The sequence below is a fragment of the Aquarana catesbeiana genome, linkage group LG04 (genome assembly GCF_042186555.1).
Source record: "Aquarana catesbeiana isolate 2022-GZ linkage group LG04, ASM4218655v1, whole genome shotgun sequence".
Taxonomy (NCBI): Eukaryota; Metazoa; Chordata; class Amphibia; order Anura; family Ranidae; genus Aquarana; species Aquarana catesbeiana.
In genome coordinates, this window is record NC_133327.1 from 458,151,359 (window position 1) to 458,172,588 (window position 21,230).

Genomic DNA, 21,230 nt, shown 5'->3' on the forward strand with positions numbered 1-21,230 from the left:
TGTTTGAAAGTGGAAAACTGTTCTGTGGTCAGATTAATCAAATTTTGACATTTATTTTTGACAACCATGGGCACCACGTCCTCTACTAAAGAGGAGAGGGACTTTCAGGCTTGTTATCAGTGCTCAGTTAAAAAGCTTGCATCTGTGATGGTATAGGGGTGCATTAGTGTGCATGGAATGGGCAGACTGCACATCGGTGCTGAAAGATAGCTCCAGATTTTAGAGCAGCATATGCTCCCAACTAGATGTCTTTTTCAGGGAAGGCTTTGCATATTTCAGCAGAACAATGCTAAACCGCATACTACATCTATGACAACCGCTTTACATAGCTACATAGTAGGTGAGATTGAAAAAAGACACAAGTCCATCCTATGTGTGTGATTATATGTCAGTATTACATTGTATATCCCTGTAAGTTGCGGTCTTTTGGGTGCTTATCTAATAGTTTTTGGAAACTATCAATGCCCCCCGCTGAGACCACCGCCTGTGGACGGAATTCCACATCCTTGCCGCTCTTACAGTAAAGAACCCTCTACGTAGTTTAGGGTTAAACCGATTTTCTTCTTTTAATGAGTGGCCTTGTGTCTTGTTAAACTCCCTTCTGCTTTATCCCTATTGTGGGATTACCAGTATGGTATTTGTAAATTTAAATCGTATCCCCTCTCAAGTGTCTCTTCTCCAGAGAGAATAAGTTCAGTGGTCGCAACCTTTCTTCATGACTAATATCCTGCAGACCCTTTATTAGCTTTGTTACCCCTCTTCGTACTCGCTCCATTTCCAGTACATCCTTCCTGAGGACTGGTGCCCAGAACTGGACAGCATACTCCAGGTGCAGCCGGACCAAAGTTTTGTAAAGTGGGAGAATTATTGCTTTATCCCTGGAGTTAATCCCTTTTTTAATGCATGCCAATATTCTGTTTGCTTTGTTAGGCTCAGCAATGTCATGCAGTGCCAAGCTGCTGCTATCATATACTAGAACCCCTGGGTCCTTTTCCATCCTTGATTCCCCCAGAGGTTCTCCCCCTAGTGTATAGATTGCATTCATATTTTTGCCACCCAAATGCATTATTTTACATTTTTCTACATTAAACCTCATTTGCCATGTAGTTGCCCACCCCATTAATCTGTTCAGATCTTCTTGCAAGGTTTCCACATCCTGTGGAGAAGTTATTGCCCTGCTTAGCTTAGTATCATCCGCACATACAGAGATTGAACTGTTAACCCCATCCTCCAGGTCGTTTATGAACAAATTAAATAGGATTGGTCCCAGCACAGAACCCTGTGGGACCCCACTACCCATCCCTGACCATTCCGATCATTATATTTATCAACACCCTCTGAACTTGTCCTTATAGCTTGTCTTAGTAGTAGAAGACTCCGGGTGCTTAACTGACCTGCAGTCCAGACCTTTCACCAACTGAAAATATTTCATGCGTCCTGAGATAAAATAAACAACTAAGAAGACCCAGGACTGTTGAGCAGTTAGAATCCTATAAGTTAGAATCCTAAATAAGGCAAGAATGGGACAACTTTCCTCTCCTAAAACTCTAGCAGCTGGTCTCCTCAGTTCCCAGATGTTTACAGACTTGTTAAAATTGGAGGCTACAATGTGGTAAACATGGCCCTATCCCAACTTTTTTGAGACGTGTTGCTATCAATTTCAAAAGTACTTTAAAACCCTAAACCAGCCCGGCCTAGCAGCATAGTCAAGGAATATTGTCCAAAAGGAAGTTTATTCAGGAACAATGCTCATGACACCAGTTTACCTAACTAAAGCCCATGGAGACCAGGTATGCCAGGCTGCTCTATTCTTGCCTCATTGGAGTGACAGAGTGTTGTTGTTCTTGCCCCAGACTTGCTAAAGTGGTACATTCTGAGGTGGGAAAAATATGTCGATGTGTCAATTGACTTTTGGGATACTTGGAGTCTGTGCTGCTTTTTTTTAGTTAGCAGTTGGAGCTATTTCTGTTCTTATTTCTTAAGTGGATCAAGTGGTGATTAAGGATAAAACGTCATATCTTCATACTAAGCCTACCAAGAGATATGGCTTCTGATTACTTGTTGAATTGCCAAGCCTCTGTGTCAGACATATATTGAAGAGGTTAAAGAGGAATGGCCTGCTGTTCTTAAGGACTTTATTTGAAAGCTGAATTCACATTAGTACTGCCACAGTATCTGCTTTCCACTCTGATCTCTGTCTAATTTGCAAAGATCCAGTGGGTCACTATGAGTCCGAATCGTTGGGGCAAATCTTTTTATTTTCTGTGTTTCAAGAGGATTAAAAACCTGCAAATATAATGCATTTTTAATTTTGATAGATGGACAAACCATTAAAAAAAAAAAAAATAAAATTATGCCACTGGAGAAATTTAAGTGAATGTAATTTAAAAAAAATAAACCTGTTATATTTTTCTGCTCTCTGCAAAACCACTGCACAGAGCAGGAAAGTATAACAGGGATACTTTTTAAAAAATTCTCTTCTTGGGCCCATGCCGAGTACCCCCATGGCAAGCCACTTGCTGTGGGGACACTCACGCATGGTCTCTCCCGAGTCGGCTCTCTGCGTCCTTACGACACAGAAAGCATGGCTCAGCCCCGCTCTATTCAGGGCTTCGTTATAGAGATTTATCTTTTTATATTTAAGATTTTGCACAATTTTTTTTTCTATGGTAATAAATATAAAGTCTCAAATCTTTTTAATATGTTAACCACTTCCATAATTTTTTTTTTTTTTGCTAGAAAATTACTCCGAACCCCCAAACATTATATATGTTTTTTTTAGCAGACACCCTAGGAAATAAAATGGCTGTCATTGCAACTTTTAATGTCGCACGGTATTTGCACAACAATTTTTCGAACATGTTTTTTTTTGGTTTGACATGAATTAAAAAATAACAAAACAGTAAAGTTAGCCCAATTCTTTGCATAATGTGAAAGATGAAGTTATGCCGAGTAAATAGATATCCAACATGTCACGTTTTAAAATTGCGCACACTCGTGGAATGGTGCCAAACTTCGGTACTTAAAAATATCCAGGCGACGGCTTAAAATTTTTTACAGGTTACCAGTTTAGAGTTACAGAGGAGGTCTAGTGCTAGAATTATTGCTCTTGCTCTAATGCACATGGTGTACCTCACCTCTGTGTGCAAGCTACCAGGAACAGGGGCGATTTAATTTTTTTTTTTTTTTTTTTTTTTTTTATTGCTTATTTTACTTTATTTTTTATTTTTACACTTTCTTTTTTAATTTTTTTCTTTTTTTGGATCACTTTTACTCCCATTACAAAGAATGTAAACAATTCCTTGTAATAGGAATGGTGTGTGACAGGTCTGCCTTTATAGAGGGTCAATAAGACCCCACATCTCTCCTTCAGGCTGGAAACCATGAGATCAAAAAAAAATTCCCGATCCCATGCTTTCCAGCCGCAACCGCGGCTTTGTTTACAAGCCCGGACGTGACGTCATCACATCGTGCCCGGGCTTCCGATGGTCATAGAGATGACTGGTGACCATCTGGTGACCGGAAATCTCTATGATCATCATCCGGCGGTGGCCAATCCTTTTCCCTGGGTTCCCGATGGCACGGGACAGCCCGGAGAAGCACTGGAGTGCGGCGGGGGGGGGGCGGAAGAGTCCCCTCCCGTCGCCTGTAAGAATGATCTAGCGGCTGAACTGCCGCTATGATCGTTCTTACGGTTCACGGAATCGCCAGCTGAAAAAGAGGATATCTGAATGATGCTTGTAACTGCAGGCATCATTCAGATATTCCCACTGAAAGTCAAGGATGTCATATGGGCGGGAAGTTAAAGTAACATCAAAAGCAATTTGTAAGATTTTAAATCTATTACTAAAATAATACTTGGTAATTGTGCCATGAAGATCCTTGTTCAGCCACTTCCTCTTATTGGATAACCGTGCTCTCTCCTGTGTTGCCACATACTCTTTCAGTGGAAACTCTAACCAACTGCGCATCCAGCTTCAGCTGCCTGATGTTTTAATGGGATAAATCGGTCACAAAGGTTTTCACTTCAGTTCCAAGGCTTCTTTCACGCTTGTGCGACTTTTGCTGCAACTTTGAAAATCAGAGTCGCATGACAAGTCGCACCCCATGATTCCCAATGATAACCATTCATCTGTGCAACTTCAAGTCACGCATACTTCAATGTAATCCCTGTACTATTTTGGTCCGACTTTGATGCGAGTTGAGGTCCATAGACCTCAAATTTACACAGGAATTCCCTGAAAGTGCAGCCGCAAAACCGCGTGACTTTTAAGTCAGGACAGTGTAAAAGGGGCCTAAGGCTGCTTTCACACCAGTATTCCTGCATATGGATTATATAAACTGAGGAGAAATTATCTGGGAAGTATAAACAAACTTTATGCTTCTCAGATCAAGTTATTCTGCATTTAGATGTATCCAGCGTTGTGTGTGCCATGGTGGTTATCTACGTTTCCTTGTTGACAAGGTATGTTGGGGTGGCCATCAAAATGAATGCAACTTCAATACAATCAGTATGTTTATGGTCACATATGTTACTGCAACACATGGGTATGAAGCCAGCGGCCTTTGATGTATAATGAATTATGGAAAGAGGCAATGATGTATTTTGCGTTACTTAAACAGCTTCAAGGCATCTATCAAAATAAGACTGGATAACCTGTTTAAAGAGTACAGTCATGGTAACGATTGATGTATTGGTATAGAGCCATTTTATACTATTAAATAGTCTAAGCGATTAGCAAATTTGACTTTTTTTCTTATTTGTAATGTTGATTTCAATATCTGCTACTTTTATCTCTTTTTACACGAGAAGAGTATGGCAAAAAAAAAGCATAGACCAATAGCCTTTTCCACCAGATCTCTCTTAAGCTGTCCATGCAACTTAGTCTGGTTGTACAATCTCCTTTTGCTCTACCATCAGCTATGTAGTGCAAGAGCCGTTCTTTTTTCATGCATAGGACATGGAAGCAGGGCTAAGCCCAACTATGCATGAAAACATAGGAACTGGGGTGCAGATAAATAGCAGCAGGTGCTCTGGGCTGATGAGTCAAAATTTGAAATATTTGGCTGTAGCAGGAGGCACCTTGCTCACTGAAGACTTGGAGAGTGGTACAATATTGAGTGTCTGCAGGCAACAGTGAAGCATGGTGGAGGTTCCTTACAGGTTTGGGGCTGCATTTCTGCAAATGGAGTTGGAGATTAGGTCAGGATCACTGCATGTGAATCACACAGGAGCATGCAGCACGATCCTGTGCTATTCACATGCAGATTCCCGTGTGAATGAGCCCTTAGGTTTTCAAAAAAGAATTGCTCAGTTGAACAAAAGGGGCAGGAGCTTTCACTATTTTTCCTGCGCTTTTTTGGTTCCATTGAACCTTCTAGGCACTGGTCATAGATCTTTAACAATGCTTACACTGACTATTTGGTGAATAACTAAAGGGAAAACTTTTTGTGTGGAAAGGGGTTATAACATCTGTTGGGTTTTTATCGTCGTCTATGTCCCCACTAGAGAGATTCACACTCTTTATTTGCCCTGTTTTTATTGCTATCCCTGAAAATTAAAGTAAAGATAAATTCCAAATTTTGGGTTATCACCCGAACAGGATTATATGGGGACACTAGTTCTGGTGACTCTGATGACAACCGGGCATTCCCTCACTTTTGATGAATTTCCACTCACTTCCTGTTGTGGCTATGGGAGAAGTGTAGGAAAATCTCCCCAATGGGACACAGACGGCACAAAAAAAATAAAAACTTGACAAGGATTATAAGCCTTTCTTACTCCGATTTTATTTTTAAAAAAAAGTTTTTTGCCTTTTAGTTTCACTTTTTAAATATATTTTTTTCACATGGCATTTTTTTTTGTCTACCCGCATACCAGACAACTATTTATTTTTCTGATGGGTAGTACATCGTTTGCATTGCATTCATTTTGTGATACCAGAATGTCTTTCATTATAATCATTTGAAGGCATTCAGAGGGAAGAATGAAACCAAAATGTGTTATTCTGAGAATGCTAAACACTTTTCATTGTTCTTTTTAGGGTTCAGGAAACCACATTTGGCATAGAAGGAGATGTTCTTAGTGGCTCATCACTGCAGTCCAATAAGGTATAAATATTTTTGTTTTGTGTCATTTTGTTTTCTACCAAGCAGAACTAAGAGCCCATTCACACAGGGGCAACTTTGGATCCGACTTCAAGTCGCCCCAAGTGGCGCTACATGAAAAAATCAATAAAAAGAAAAAATCTGCTGCGCTTAAATAAGGGGATAAATTAAAAGCAGCTAACACAATATTGCTGGGTACAATAACAAAAAATATGGATAAAGGTGTAGCGGTAATAGAAAATTGATAAAAAGCATGTAAACATAATCAATGTCGCAAAAACTTGCAGTCCATCATATAAAATCCAAAGGAAGGGTAGAAGACAGACGAACCGTCAGCGACACCCAACACAACTGACTCTTACCGTCAGTGTATAGGACATACACATTGAGCAATTGCAGACAATTTCACAGCTTGTATTAATCGAATGGTCCACCAATAGAATCCCCTCTCATAGATCCACCAAAGACAGATAGCTGTTGTATAGTAATCTCAGCTGGGAGATGGACTCCACAGGAACAACTCAATCAGGCATATAAAAAAGGATGATAGAACAGACTCATTGCGCAGACATCCAAAATTTCGACCATTTATTGAAGAAATGAAAAGTTTAAACTCACATTTCACCACTAAAAAACGAGCATAAGCCAAAAAGGAAAGCACCCAGCGCTTCCTACCATCAAGGCGGCGGCCACTCCTCTATGCACAATACGTCACTCGTCCCTCATTCGCCCGACGTTTCGTCACAAACGTACATCATCAGGGGCCGCCTTGATGTAAGTGATGTAATTAATGTAAGTGAATGGATCCGTCTTAATGTACACTACTGCAGTCGCTTCCGACTTCAGAAAAGGTTCCTGTACTACTTCAATCCTACTTCTAGGCGACTTGTACCCATTGATTTCAATGGAAGTCGCCTCCAAGTCGGATGCCCGTTCATAGTGAGGCAACTTTACAGGAAAAAGAAAAGAATTTACCCAGGAAGAGCGACCGCGATATGCCAGAAAAAAAAAGTTTTTTTCCTTTCCCAATGAGCGACAAGCAATACTGACATGTGTTTGGTATGAATCATAAAGGGGAACTCCACGCCAAATTTTAAATAAAAACCGGCATGGGTTCCCCTCCAAGAGCATACCAGGCCCTTAGGTCTGGTATGGATTTTAAGGGGAACCCCCTATGCCGAAAAAACGGCATGGGGATCCCTCCAAAATCCATACCAGACCCTTATACGAGCATGCAGCCCGGCCGGTCAGGAAAGGGAGTGGGGACGAGCGAGCCCCTCCCCTCCTGAACCGTACCAGGCCGCATGCCCTCAACATGGGGGGGTAGGTGCTTTGAGGAAGGGGGGGCGCCCTGCGCCCCCCCCACCCCCAAAGCACCCTGTCCCCATGTTGCTGAGGACAAGGGCCTCTTCCCGACAACCCTGGCCGTTGGTTGTTGGGGGTCTGCGGGCGGGGGCTTATCGGAATCCGGGAGCCCCCTTTAATAAGGAGGCCCCCAGATCCCGGCCCCCCACCCTATGTGAATGAGTATGGGGTACATACATACCCCTACCCATTCACCTGGGGGAAAAAAGTTTCAATAAAAAAACACTACACAGGTTTTTAAAGTACATTATTAGGCAGCTCCGGGGGTCTTCCTCCGACTTCGGTGGTCTCTACCGACTTCTCCGACCTCTTCTCTCGGTGTCCGGTTCTTCTCCTGCTCTCTGGTTCTTCTGCTGGGCTCCTCTGCTATTTTCTGTTCTTTTGCCGCTCTTTTGCTAGCGGTGGCCTGGACTTCGTCGTCTTCTTCTCTTCTTCCGATGTTGACACGACGCTCTCTCCCGCTGTAATGCCGTGTACGCGATGCGCAACGACTTATATAGGCATGGGGCGTGGTCACCGGGTGATATCAAGTGGTGACCCCGCCCCTTATGACATCACAGTCCCGGGGCATGCTGGAACTGTGACGTCATAAGGGGTGGGGTCACTGGGTGACATCACCCGGTGACCACACCCCATGCCTATAAGTCGTTGTGCACCGCGTACATGGCATTACAGTGGGAGAGAGCGTTGTGTCAACATCGGAAGAAGAGAAGAGGGAAGAAGACGACGGAGAAGATCGGGCCACCGCTAGCAAAAAAGCGGCAAAAGAGCAGAAGATAGTGGAGAAGAACCGGACACCGGGAGAAGAGACCGGAGAGAGCGGAGAAGTCGGAAGAAGACCCCCGGAGCTACCTAATAAATTACTTTAAAAACCTGTGTAGTGTGTTTTTTTTTTTTTTTTTACACTTTTTTTCCCCCAGGTGAATGGGTAGGGGTACGATGTACCCCATACTCATTCACATAGGGTGTGGGGCCTGGATCTGGGGGCCCCCTTATTAAAGGGAAGACAAGGAATAGGGGCGCCTCTGAGAAATTATCATAAAACACTTTATTTTAAACAAAATATCCACTCACATGAAAGTAGAAGAAGTCATATACAGGAGCATGATGAGGGCTGAAGAGCTGAAAAAAACACAGGACTGTAGACAGAAGCTGTATCAGAAGCACAATCAACTCCAGGCAGGCAGGGGTGCAGATGGCTATGCACATACACACACCAGTGTAATACAATGTCCCTGGAAGATGGTGTCAGTAGTCCAGTGGAAGAGGAAAGGATCGGTCCAATGATGGCATGAATGTCTGTACAAAGAGGGAGAAGGACGTCTGGCTGGATGGCAGGGCTGCGCTGTATCTCCACAGCGATCGCACTGTCCCTGTATGGTAAGGGGAGAGACACGGCCGTGTGTATGAGATGAAAGCGAGGCTTGGAGAGCAGACACAGGCCGGCGCCGAGCCGTGACATCATCAGCATGCGACGCGTTTCTGAAATTGCTGGCTATAGATGGATGGAATAGCCGCATTCCTTTTTCAAGCATCCTTGATCCATCCTTGATGCTTGACACCATCTTCCAGGGACATTGTATTACACTGGTGTGTGTATGTGCATAGCCATCTGCACCCCTGCCTGGAGTTGATTGTGCTTCTGATACAGCTTCTGCCTACAGTCCTGTGTTTTTTCAGCTCTTCAGCCCTCATCATGCTCCTGTATATGACTTCTTCTACTTTCATGTGAGTGGATATTTTGTTTAAAATAAAGTGTTTTATGATAATTTCTCAGAGGCGCCCCTATTCCTTGTCTTTTCTTAGCTATTGGAACTCCCTTTTGGTTTCTTGGTGGCTGCCCTGACTGAGACAGCGGTTTTATATTACCAGTGTACACATCTGTACAACCACATTCCTGGACAATTGGGTACTACATTGTAAGGTATCTGCATATTGCGCCTTGTTACTTGTTTAGTCCCTTATTAAAGGGGGCTCCCGGATTCCGATAAGCCCCCCGCCCGTAGACCCCGACAACCAACGGCCAGGGTTGTCGGGAAGAGGCCCTTGTCCTCATCAACATGGGGACAAGGTGCTTTGGGGTGGGGGGGCCGCAGGGCGCCCCCTTCCTCAAAGCACCCACCCCCCATGTTGAGGGCTTGCGGCCTGGTACGGCTCGGGGGGGGGGGGCGCTCGCTCGTCCCCGCCCCCTTTTCTGACCAACCGGGCTGCATGCTCGGATAAGGGTCTGGTATGGATCTTGGGGGGGGACCCCCAAGCTGTTTTTTCGTCCATACCAGACCTAAGAGCCTGGTATGTTCAGCTCCCTGTCCTGGAGGCGACTTCAATCCGTGTTGTAAGTTGCGCTGAAGTCGCCCCAAGTCATGCTGTGATTCATACTCAAGTCGTGTCCAAGTTGCCTCCCAAAGCCGCGCTGGAAGTCGTGTTGCCCCTGTGTGAATGGGCTCTAACTGTTTAATAAGGGCCGGTTCACATCAGAGCACAGTGTGGGGAAACGTGTACCATTTGTGTATTCAAAAAGCACTGGGTGTGCGATCTACTGCGCGCGTCAGTATTTTCCTAATGGCACTCCATATGCAGAATGCAGTTACAGTACGTTTGTCTGCACTTAAATTGCATGGTACCGCAGTGGGTTTTTGAAAAATTGAGCATGTGCAATCTCAGTTCTTTGTAATGTTGCACGGGAATTCAGGTGTGACCCGGCCCTAAATGTAGCGCCTATGAGGGTGATGCCTTTGCCAGGCAATCGCAAAGTATTTACATGTAAGGCGCATCAAAAGGGCAGCTTCACGCATTTTTTGTGTTGGGTAGCTGCGCTTTCCCAGAGACTTCAATTATGCCCCACAGTTTAGGTGCGCTTTCAGAAAACACACCAAAACCGTGGGACATCATAGACCTCTATGAGAAAGCACAGCTAACCCGCAAGAAAACTACGGGTGCATTGTTTTTAGTGTGAAGCTGCCCTAAACCGTTACTCGGAATTTGCTTAACCACTTAAGGACCGAGCCTCTTTCTGAGATTTATTGTTTACAAGTTAAAAACTTGCTAGAAAATTACTTAGAACCCCCAAACATTATACATTTTTTTTTCTAACACCCTAGAGAATAAAATGGCGGTCGTTGCAATACTTTCTGTCACACCGTATTTGCGCAGAGGTCTTACAAGTGCACTTTTTTTTGGAAAAAATACACTTTTTTTTGGAAAAAATACACTTTTTTTTGGAAAAAATACACTTTTTTTGAATTAAAAATAAGACAGCAGTAAAGTTGGCCCAATTTTTTTTCATATTGTGAAAGATAATGTTATGCCGAGTAAATTGATACCCAACATGTCACGCTTCAAAATTGCGCCCACTCGTGGAATGGCGACAAACATTTACCCTTAAAAATCTCCATAGGCAACGTTTAAAAAATTCTACAGGTTGCTTGTTTTAAGTTACAGCGGAGGTCTAGGGCTAGAATTATTGCGCTCTCTCTCTCTACCGATCGTGGTGATACCTCACGTGTGTGTGTTTGAACACTGTTTTCATATGCGGCGCTACTCACATATGCGTTCGCTTCTGCACGCAAGCTCATCGAAATGGGCGCGTTGAAAAATTTTTTTTTTGTTTTTATTCTTATTTATTTTACCTTTTTTATTTTTTTTTTTTTTTAATTGTCACTTTTATTCCCATTACAAGGAATGTAAACATCCCTTGTATTAGAAAAAAGCTTGATAGGACCTCTTAAATATGAGATCTGGGGTCAAAATGACCTTAGATCTCCTATTTACACTAAAATGCAATAAAAAAAATAAAATAAAAATTCTGTCATTCTGTCAAAAAAAAAAAATAAACCCTTTAAGAGCTATGGGCAGAAGTGACGTTGCGTTTTTGAGGATCCTGGGCGCCACGCTTTAAGACTTTGGGAAGAAGATACAGACACATTGGTTATTTTATATCAGTACTTTCCTTTTGCGGATCAACAGACATTCATCATCTTGCCACCAATAGAATAGAACACTTATTTTTAGAATATATAGTAAGATTAAATTACCATAACAAAAACTTATTTTAATGTATTAAACATATTTAGCTTAAAGTGGTTGTAAACCCTAGTCATGAAATTTGACCTAGGCACATATATCTGTAGTGTTTACTTGGCTCTCTCCAAAGCTCTAAGTGCCCGGTCTTTCTGCTGCTTTGTTCCTCTGTCACTTCTGACAAGTTCTCCAACACATGAAATAACAGCTGAAGTTTTTTTTTTTTGGGGGGGGGAGGGACACCACTTCAATACCCGCCTATAGTAAAATGACGTCCTCTACTTTGTGGGGTGATATCTGAATGATGCTTGCAGCTAGATGCATCATTCAGATATCATTATTTTCAGCCGCCGATTCTGTGCATGATAACAACGATCATAGCAGCAGTGACGCCGCTTGATCGTTCTTATAGGCGACGGGAGGGGACGCCCCCTCCCGCCGCCATCCGGTGCTTCTCCGGGCTCTCCCGTGCCATCGGGGGCCCGGAGAATGAATCGGCCGGCGCCGGATGTTGACGATAGAGATGACTGGTGAACAGATGGTCACCAGTCATCTCTATGACCGTGGGAGGCCCGGGCGTGTCGTTATGACGTCACACCCGAGTACCCGGAAATAACCGAAGCTGCGATCGCGGCTGTCAGCATGAGATCGGTGAATTTTTTTTTTTTCCGATCTCATGCTTTCCAGCCTAGAGGAGAGATGTGGGGTCTTATTGACCCCACATCTCTCCATATAGAGGACCTGCCACATAGATTCCTATTACAAGGGATGTTTACATTCTTTGTAATAGGAATAAAAGTAATCAAAAAAAAAAAAAAATGTTAAAGTGTAAAAATAGTAGTAAAAAAAAATTAAAATAATAAAAAAAAAAAAATTAAAACGCCCCTGTCCCCGGTAGCTCGCGCTCAGAAGCGAACGCACACGTAAGTCCCGCCCACATATGTAAACGCCGCTCAAACCACACATGTGAGGTATCGCCGCGTGCGTTAGGGCGTGTGCAACAATTCTAGCACTAGACCTCCTCTGTAACTCTAAACTGGTAACCTGTAAAAAATACCGTGTGAGATAAAAAGTTGCAATGACCGCCATTTTATTCCCTAGGTTGTCTGCTAAAAAAAACATATATAATGTTTGGGGGTTCTGAGTAATTTTCTAGCAAAAAAATGATGATTTTTACATGAAGTAGAGAAGTGCCAGAATAGGCCCGGTATTGAAGCGGCTAAAGGGAGATGAGCACTAAGCTTGTCTATTCAGATTGCAGCTCTGCATGTTCTTCCTTCATCTGCCTAGGTGGAGTAGGGGTGTGTGCCTTTACTCCAATCATATCTCGCACAGTGTAAGCTCAGACACCACACCCACTGCTGGAAGAGGAAACAAGATTTCTAACACAATCTGCACTTTCCAAAGAGTGTAGATTGGGGAAAAACTGCAAATATGCAAGTAAAACTTATGTAGGAGGATTTGTTTCATCTCTGTATCCTCTGAGGCTATTCCGTTCACTGGGTATAGGAGAGGGTTTACATCCACTTTAAGTTAATAATTGTTTTGACTTTTTTTTCCCTAGGGCTCTAGTAAGTTGGACAGTGATAAAATGGGTAGCTCTACAGAACGTGGCATGGTAAAGCCAATGATACGCATGGATAAGCAACAAGAACACCGTAGTCTGGATGGCAGGTAAGAAAATTGAATTTCTTTGAAAAGTTGTTTTGCTTTGGTGTTCCAAAAATACATTTCTCTTTTGTTCATCGACGGACACAGTGCCTCCTTAATCTTGACCATTGGGTTATATCGCTTCTGCAGGAGTAGTACTAGGCAGAACAAAAAGCACCTGACTACGCCCATGGGCTGTCCTCAGTCAGTATATAACCCCCTCCCTGCTCTAGGTATTCAGTTTATTTCTGTCTAGTCAGGAGCAAGCTCCTTGCTGGGATCTTTTGGTCCTAGCAAATTTTACTTTTTCTCTTTCTTCCATGCATTTTCTCCTGGAAGATCTGCACTCAACTGCCGGGTTGGGCGACGGGCTGGATAATCTAGATCCAGTGGTCTCCCCAATCCAGCCAGCGAGCGTGTGCAGACTGCAACTATGCGCTAGGTTGACCGCGACATAGCCTCAACGGACGGAGGCTGGCCCATGAGTTAAACGTCTTACAGGGTCGCATACGAATGGGCACTGGTCCAAGTCGCAGTGGTCCCTTGGCCGACAGCCCCCCACGTCGGTGGCAAGGAGTTCTGTCTGGAAGGTCACTTGCACCATGGATCGGTAAGTACAGTCCCCCGCTTTACCCCCTTGTACAGTTTGGGGTGGGCGCCGGTACCCTCCAGGGATGGTCGAACCTGCCTGCAGGTTCTCTCCTCCCATCGTAAAGTCCCTTGGTTAAACTGGGCTTCCCACTCCCCCCACGGATTGGTGGGAGTCCCAGGGCAGGCAGCAGAGATCCCTGGGGGTCTCCCCCGCCATTCCCCTTCTGGGTGGTGTGTGTCCTGCCCTGGCGGTATGGGGGGGGGTCCAGTGCAGGAGACCCCCAGGTGCATGCCCTGCTGTGAGTTGCAGTGTGAGGTAGTGTGCAGTTTGTGTGTCCCAGTGCAGACAGTACAGTGGTGCAGAGCGCACAGCGGTGTCCCATTAAATGTTCACCCTCCCCTACCTTTTTGTAAGGGGGTCCCCTTGCAGAGGGTGCAGAGATGTTGAAGGCACAGAGGATCCTGGCAGCATGTTTCAGCATGTCAAATGGCTGGCGGCCATGTTTGGATGGTCCGATTACATCACGGCAGCCATTTTCCCTTGGTCTGGCTGGTTTCCGGCCAGCTGCCATGTTTGTGTAGCCGATGATGTCACAGCGGCCGTTTTTCTTTAGACTAGTGAGATGCTAGAGATGGCCGGAACCTCGTGGAGATGCCAGAGCTCCTCTTCCTCCCCTATGCTTCTCTTCCTGTCCCGGGATATATGAAATGGACGTCGACATTGGTGTTGCTGGGTCCGAATTGCGGCGCTCCTCCGTTTGGTAGGGTGAGTCTTTGGGGGTCCTTGTGTATTTCCATCTCTGCTGATAGGTACCCTGGCCATTGGGGTGTGCCTTAGTGGTGCCAAAGTTCCTTTGTACTACAGGGTCTTCTTCTCTATTGAGCCTCAGGGTCACATCTTACCAACTGATTCACTCATGGAGGTCGCAGGTCCCTTGGAACCCCAGCTTCCCATGGTTGCGCTGATGGCGCTCCTTGAGTTGTGTGGGCAAAGACTCAGGAGGAAGCGTCCCCGCCTTCCCCTGCTCAGACTGTCTCATCTGATGCTGAGCCTGATGCCGCTGGGGATGTGGCCCGTCCAGGGGGGTTTAACATCTCGCCCCCTGACCCATCCGATAGTGAGGATGAGTCCCCTGCGGTCTCAGCAGCGAGTGAAAAAGCGCTGGTGGACGCGCTAGTTACTGTGGTGCGGGAGACTCTAAAGATGGGATATGTGGCTGTGTCCGTTGGTACGCATAGGTCACCTCGCACACCAAGGGTGTTTCCTTAGCTGCCTTATTTTAATAGGTTTACCTATAAGGAATGAGAACAGCCAAAGTTACCCTTTGTGATCCCCAAACGTTTGTCAGTACGCTACCCCTTTGAAGAATCAAAAGTGGACTACCCCACCAGTGGTGGACCCTCCTGTTTCCAGGTTGAATAAAGCAACCATGATCCCAGTAGAGGAATCCCCGTCCTTTAAGGACCCGGCTGACAGGAAAGCAGAGGCTGTGGCACGCAGCATGTTTACTATGGCTGGGTCGGCATTGCATCCAGTCTTGGCCTCGGCCCTGGTGTTGCAGACCTTAACTGAATGGGCCAAGCTTTTGCGCCAGGGTCTGGGTAGTGAGCAGGTTTCCACTGCTTATGTTGTTTTAGCAGACCAGTTGGTCCATGGGCTGCAGTATTTTTGTGATGCAGCCTTGGATACCTGTTTCAGCGGTGGTGATTAGACGTGTGATGTGGCTTAAGAATTGGTCAGCAGACCAAGCCTCTAAAAAAATCTCTCATTGATCTGTCCTTTCAAGGCAACTGCCTGTTTGGGGCTACCCTGAATGACATCATTTAGGCTTAATGTACACGGGATGTTTTTACAACCTCTCCTGAATGATTTAACTTGACAGATAGTAACCCACGTTTAAACTGCCAGTTTTGCCGCATTTACATGCCGCGTTTTGCGTTTAGAAAAAAAAATTTAGCAGCAGCAGTGTACATGAGGCCTAAGGGTGTCACAGGGGGAAAGAGTACCTTCATGCCTCAGTCTAGGAAAGGGAAGGAGCCTCGTCGCAGACAGGGGCCTTCCTTCTTGGCCCATAAGAAATTCTTCCGGAAACAGTCTTGAGTCTTCCCCGGGAAGTTCCAAGCAATCTTGTTCTGGTAAGCCTAAAGCAGGCTTCTCCAGATCCACTGACAAGACTCCTTCAGCATCAAGGTCTGCCCTCACCCATTGCTGGGGTGGGGGTACTTCTTTGCTGGTTTCCAGATTCACGGACCTCCTTCGTGAGCGTCAAGGGGGTCCACAAATTGAACCTTTTGGGGGTACCAAAGAAGTGGGACAGAATTTTTCCATTTCGGGGAGCCCTGTGTCTCCTTGTGTGGGTATAATTCCTGTAAAGGTTTGGGTGACGTCCGAACTACCTGAGGTCCCCTCTAGCCCTGTCCAGGAAATTGGGCTACCTGGGTCAGACACTGGAGTAAATGCTGACCAGGTTAGTAGTTTTTCTTCTCAAACGTCGGCCTCTTCAGCAGGTTCAGTTCAGTGGGAAGTAACTGAGGCTCGTGGCAATCTCACGAGTTCCTCTGGTAGAAGCCGCAGTCGTCCTAGTGCCACTGCAGGGCCAACACCTTCCTCTTCTGCGGGGCCTGCGAAGAACTAGGGGCGAAAGTCTTCTGGTGGCTGTAAACGTCCCTTGGAAGCTACCTCTAAAAGAGGACTAGTTGTACCGAGGGCTGAGCTTCCATCCTGCTTTACAGTAACTGGTTTTAATGGCCTAGCCATTGAAAGCCAAGGTACTAAGAGATGGAGGTCTGTCGGGATCAGTGATCCCTATTATGGTGAAGGCGAGGAAGTCGACTTCTAGTAAGATATACTATCGTGCTTGGAAAGCGTACATTTCTTGGTGTGAGTCGATTGGTGTTCATCCTCGATCCTTTTCTGTGGCTTGGATCTTAGCTTTTCTTCAACAGGGTGTTGAGCAGAAGTTGGCTTTGAACACCTTCAAGGGCCAGGTGTCTGCCTTAGCAGTCTTCTTTGAGCGACCCCTAGCCACTCACTCTTTAGTTCATAGCTTTATTCAAGGAGTCCCGCATGTAGCTCCACCTGTACGGTCTCTTTTGCCACCATGGGATTTAAACTTGGTGCTATCGGTTCTCTAGAGACCTCCATTCAAGAATATTCGGAAGATTCCCTTACCTACGCTGTCCCAGAAGGTGGCATTCCTGGTGGCTATTACCTTGGCCCGCGGGGTTTCGGAGTTGGCGGCATTATCCGGTCGTAGTCCCTATTTAGTACTCCATAGGGATAAAGTGGTTCTTCGTCCCTGTCTGTCATTTCTGCCCAAGATTGTCTCTGACTTCCATTTGAATGAGGACATTGTGTTACCGTCCTTGTGTCCCAAGTCAGCTCATCCCAAGGAATTTGCTTTACATACCTTGGATGTGGTTTGTGCGATTCAATGTCGCTTTCTACTCAGGCGCTTAGTACTTCTTGGGCCTTCCGTCATCAAGCGTCAATATCACAGGTTTGCTGGGCGGCCACTTGGTCGTCAGTGCATACCTTCACTAAATTCTATAAAGTAGATATTTTGGCATCTGTGGATGCTTCTTTTGGCCGCAAGGTTTTGCAGGCTGCTGTTTAAGAGGGGGGTTCCCTCTTGAGGGGTGTTTTTTCTTAAAACATTTTTTTATTTCAGATGGGGCTTCAGTGTCCTGGTTAGGGCTCTTGTGGTTAGCCTTGGGTTATTTTGCCCACCCCTCATTTTTTTGGCACTGCTTTTGGATGTCCCAATGTTCCCAACGAAAGAGAAAATGGGATTTTTGTACTCACCGTAAAATCCATTTCTCTGAGTTCATCGACTGACACAGTACCCATCCCTCTATGGAGTTTTTGATACTTCTATTACTGCTTGTTACTAAACTGAATACCTAGAGCAGGGAGGGGGTTATATATTGACTGAGGACAGCCCATGGGCGTAGCCATGTGTTTTTTGTTCTGCCTAGTCCTACTCCTGCAGAGGCGATATAACCCAATTGTAAAGGTCGAGGCGCTGTGTCTGTCGAACTGAGAGAAATGGATTTTACGGTAAGTACAAAAATACCATTATCTGTCCCTTAAATGAAGAGACATTAACAGGATATAGAACTTCAGCTGTCTAACTTTTGTAGTTCCAGACCGTTATCACTATCACTAAATATCACTATAAAGGGATTCATTTGATTTCTAATGTTGTTCACTGAAATCTAAACCATCGTCAATAATTTTGAGTGGAGGTCTCCAAGCTTTCTTGTTATACATATAGAAGTTTGAAATGCACTTGTTAAGGGTCTGTTGGTGCTATATAAATTCTGTATAATAATAATATACACATACTGACCACTTTATCAGGTACACCTATTCAATTGCTTGGCAACACAAATTGCTAATCAGCCAACCACATGGCAGCAACTCATTGCATTTAGGCATCTAGATGTGTTGTAGAATACTTAATGGGGTTCAAACTGAGCATCAGAATGGGAAAGAGAGGGGATTTAAGTGACTTTGAACGGGGCATGGTTGTTGGTGCCAGACAGGGCTGGTCTGAGTATTTCAAAAACTGCTGATCTACTGGGATTTTTATGCACAACCATCTCTAGGGTTTACAGAGACTGGTCCAAAAAAGAAAAAATATCCAGTGAGCATCTGTTGTATGGATGAAAATGCCTTGTTGATGTCAGAGGTGAATGGGCAGACTGGTTCAAGATGTTAGAAAGGCAACCATAACTAAAACAGCCACTCGTTACAACCAAGGTATGCAGAATACCGTCTCTGAACGCACAACACATCGAACCTTGAAGCAGATGGGCTACAACAGCAGAAGACCACAATGGGTGCGAATCCTGTCAGCTAAGAACAGGAAACTGAGGCTACAATTCGCACAGGCTCACCAAAATTGGACAATAGAAAATTGGAAAAATGTTGCCTGGTCTAATGAGTCAGTTTTAGCTACGACATTTAGATGAGAATTTGGTGTAAACAACATGAAAGCATGGATCCATCCTGTCATCCTGCATCAACAGTTCAGGCTGGTGGTGTAATGGTGTGGGGGATATTCTTTTGGCACACTTTGGGCTCCTTAATACCAATTGAGCATCGTTTGAAGGCCACGGCCTACCTGAGTATTGTTGCTGACCACGTCCATCCCTTTGTGACTACAGTGTACCAATCTTCTGATGGTTACTTCCAGCAGGATAATGCACCATGTCGCAAAGCTCATATCATCTCAAACTGGTTTCTTGAACTTGACCATGAGTTCACTGTACGCCAATGGCCTCCACGCTAACCAGATCTCAAACCAATAGAGCATATTTGGAATGTAGTAGAATGGGAGATTTGCATAATGGATGTGCCGCCGACAAATCTGCAGCATGTGCGTGATGCTATCGTGTTATTATGGATCAGAATCTCTGAGGAATGTTTCCAACACCTTGTTTAAGCTATGCCACAAAGAAATGAGGCAGTTCTGAAGGCAAAAAGGGGTCCAACCAGGAACTAGCAAGGTGTACATAATAAAGTGACCGGTGAGTTTATATCCCAATATACAGAGCACTTGTTAAAGTCTAAGTTTTCATTAAAAGATTTGAAAAAATTCAGCATAAGGGAAATTCCATGTCTTCAATGTTATGTGTCCCTCAGGTTGCTGTCTTCTGACTTCCTCATTGGTCATCTTGGTCACTTGACAGCCCTGACCAATGACTACAAGCACACATAGGCGTATAATATGTGCATTCATTTTAAGAGGGAAGTTTCACGAAAAAAACTTACATTTTAAATAAGGAGCTTTGAAGCAAAATTTGGGTCATTTCCGTCAATGCAGCCTGATTAATGCCCACCTGCAGCCTCACAAGTGCCATCAGTGCAGCCTTGCCAGCGCCAACAGTGCAGCAGCCTTGCCAGCGCCTTCAATGCAGCAGCCTTGCCAGCGCCTTCAATGCAGCAGCCTTGCCAGCGCCTTCAATGCAGCAGCCTCGCCATTGCCATCAATGCAGCCCGATTGATGCCCATCTGCAGCCTAGAGGGAACAGGGAGGGGGGCGGGAAGAGTGCCGACAGAATACATACAGTGAGAATCTCCTATGATAGACAGAACAGTGATCCAGTGGCGGGCCAGGAGACGGGACTTCCTATTACAGAGGCCGCCAAGTAAACAGGAGATTCTCACCGTATGTAATCTGACGGCGCTCGTCCCATCCCCCTCCCTGTCCCCTCCAAGGCAGCTAAAATCAACGTATTGGCGTATAACACGCACACGCTATTTGCACCCGATTTTCATGGTGAAAAAGTGAGTGTTCTACGCCAATAAATACAGTATTCTTCATACTTGTGCATTGTACACTGCTCTAGTTTCTAAATAATGTATATACAGCTATCAAGGCAGATCCAAATCTCCTATTTCATTGTTACAGAATACCTCAGACCTGTATATCCTTGATAAGCATCTTAGAGCCTGTATATTAAACTCCAGCCAAAATGTTTATTTAATTTTGGATTTAGTGGGGAAGAGTTAGTCTGTCAGTTTTTATTGCTACCAGTTTTCTTGTTTTAAATTTTTTCTTCACTTCCTATGGGCTCACTACAGTATAGTGGGGAAGGGTTTAAATCTGAGATCATGAAAATCAAAATAGTGTAAAAACATCTGCGTGTGGTACCAGAACTAGAAGCAAGGGTAAAATACCCTTCAGGCCTCATTGACATCCCTGTTCACAGGCCCCTATCATGTTTTGACAGCTGCTGTGTTCAAGGCTCCTCACCTGCCCACACAGATGTCAAATTGGGAAAAGTAGCTATGTCAGTGCAGCCACTGCATCGCAATTTACATTAACCACTTAAGCTCCAGACCTTTTGGCTGCCTAAAGACCAGAGGGCTTTTTACAATTTGGCACTGCGCTGCTTTAACTGGTAATTGGGCAGTCATGCAATGTTGTACCCAAACGAAATTTGCGTCCTTTTCTTTTCAAACAAATAGAGCTTTCTTTTGATGGTATTTGGTGTTTTCTACTTTTTGTTATAAGAAAAATCCAATAAACTCAATTTTAGTCAAACATTTAGGCCAAAATGTATTCAGCCACATGTCTTTGGTAAAAAAAAATGTCAATAAGCATATAATTATTGGTTTGCGCAAAAGTTATAGCGTCTACAAGCTAGGGTACATTTTCTGGAATTTACACGGCTTTTAGTTTGACTGCCTCTCATTTCTTGAGGTGCTAAAATGGCAGAGCAGTACAAAGCCCCCTCCCCCCAAATGACCCCATTTTGCAAAGTAGACACCCCAAGGAAATTGCTGAGAGGCATGTTGAGCCCATTGAATATTTAATTTTTTTTGTCCCAAGTGATCGAATAATGACACAAAAAAAAAGATTTTTCAAAAAGTTGTCACTAAATGATATATCCCTCACACATGCCATGGTTATATGTGGAATTGCACCCCAAAATACATTTTGCTACTTCCCTGAGTACGGGGATACCACATGTGTGGGACTTTT

General features: G+C 44.6%; 1 protein-coding gene across 21 annotated transcripts in view; it reads left to right on the forward strand.

The window, feature by feature from the left end:
- AFDN (afadin, adherens junction formation factor) overlaps positions 1 to 21,230 on the forward strand; it is a 386,193-nt gene that overhangs the window by 219,680 nt on the left and 145,283 nt on the right. For all 21 annotated transcript variants that reach the window (XM_073627519.1, XM_073627513.1, XM_073627512.1 and 18 more), the window contains 2 exons: positions 6,045 to 6,111; positions 13,058 to 13,167. In XM_073627519.1, the coding sequence (XP_073483620.1) occupies positions 6,045 to 6,111; positions 13,058 to 13,167 (177 nt within the window). The remainder of the gene's footprint in view (positions 1 to 6,044; positions 6,112 to 13,057; positions 13,168 to 21,230) is intronic.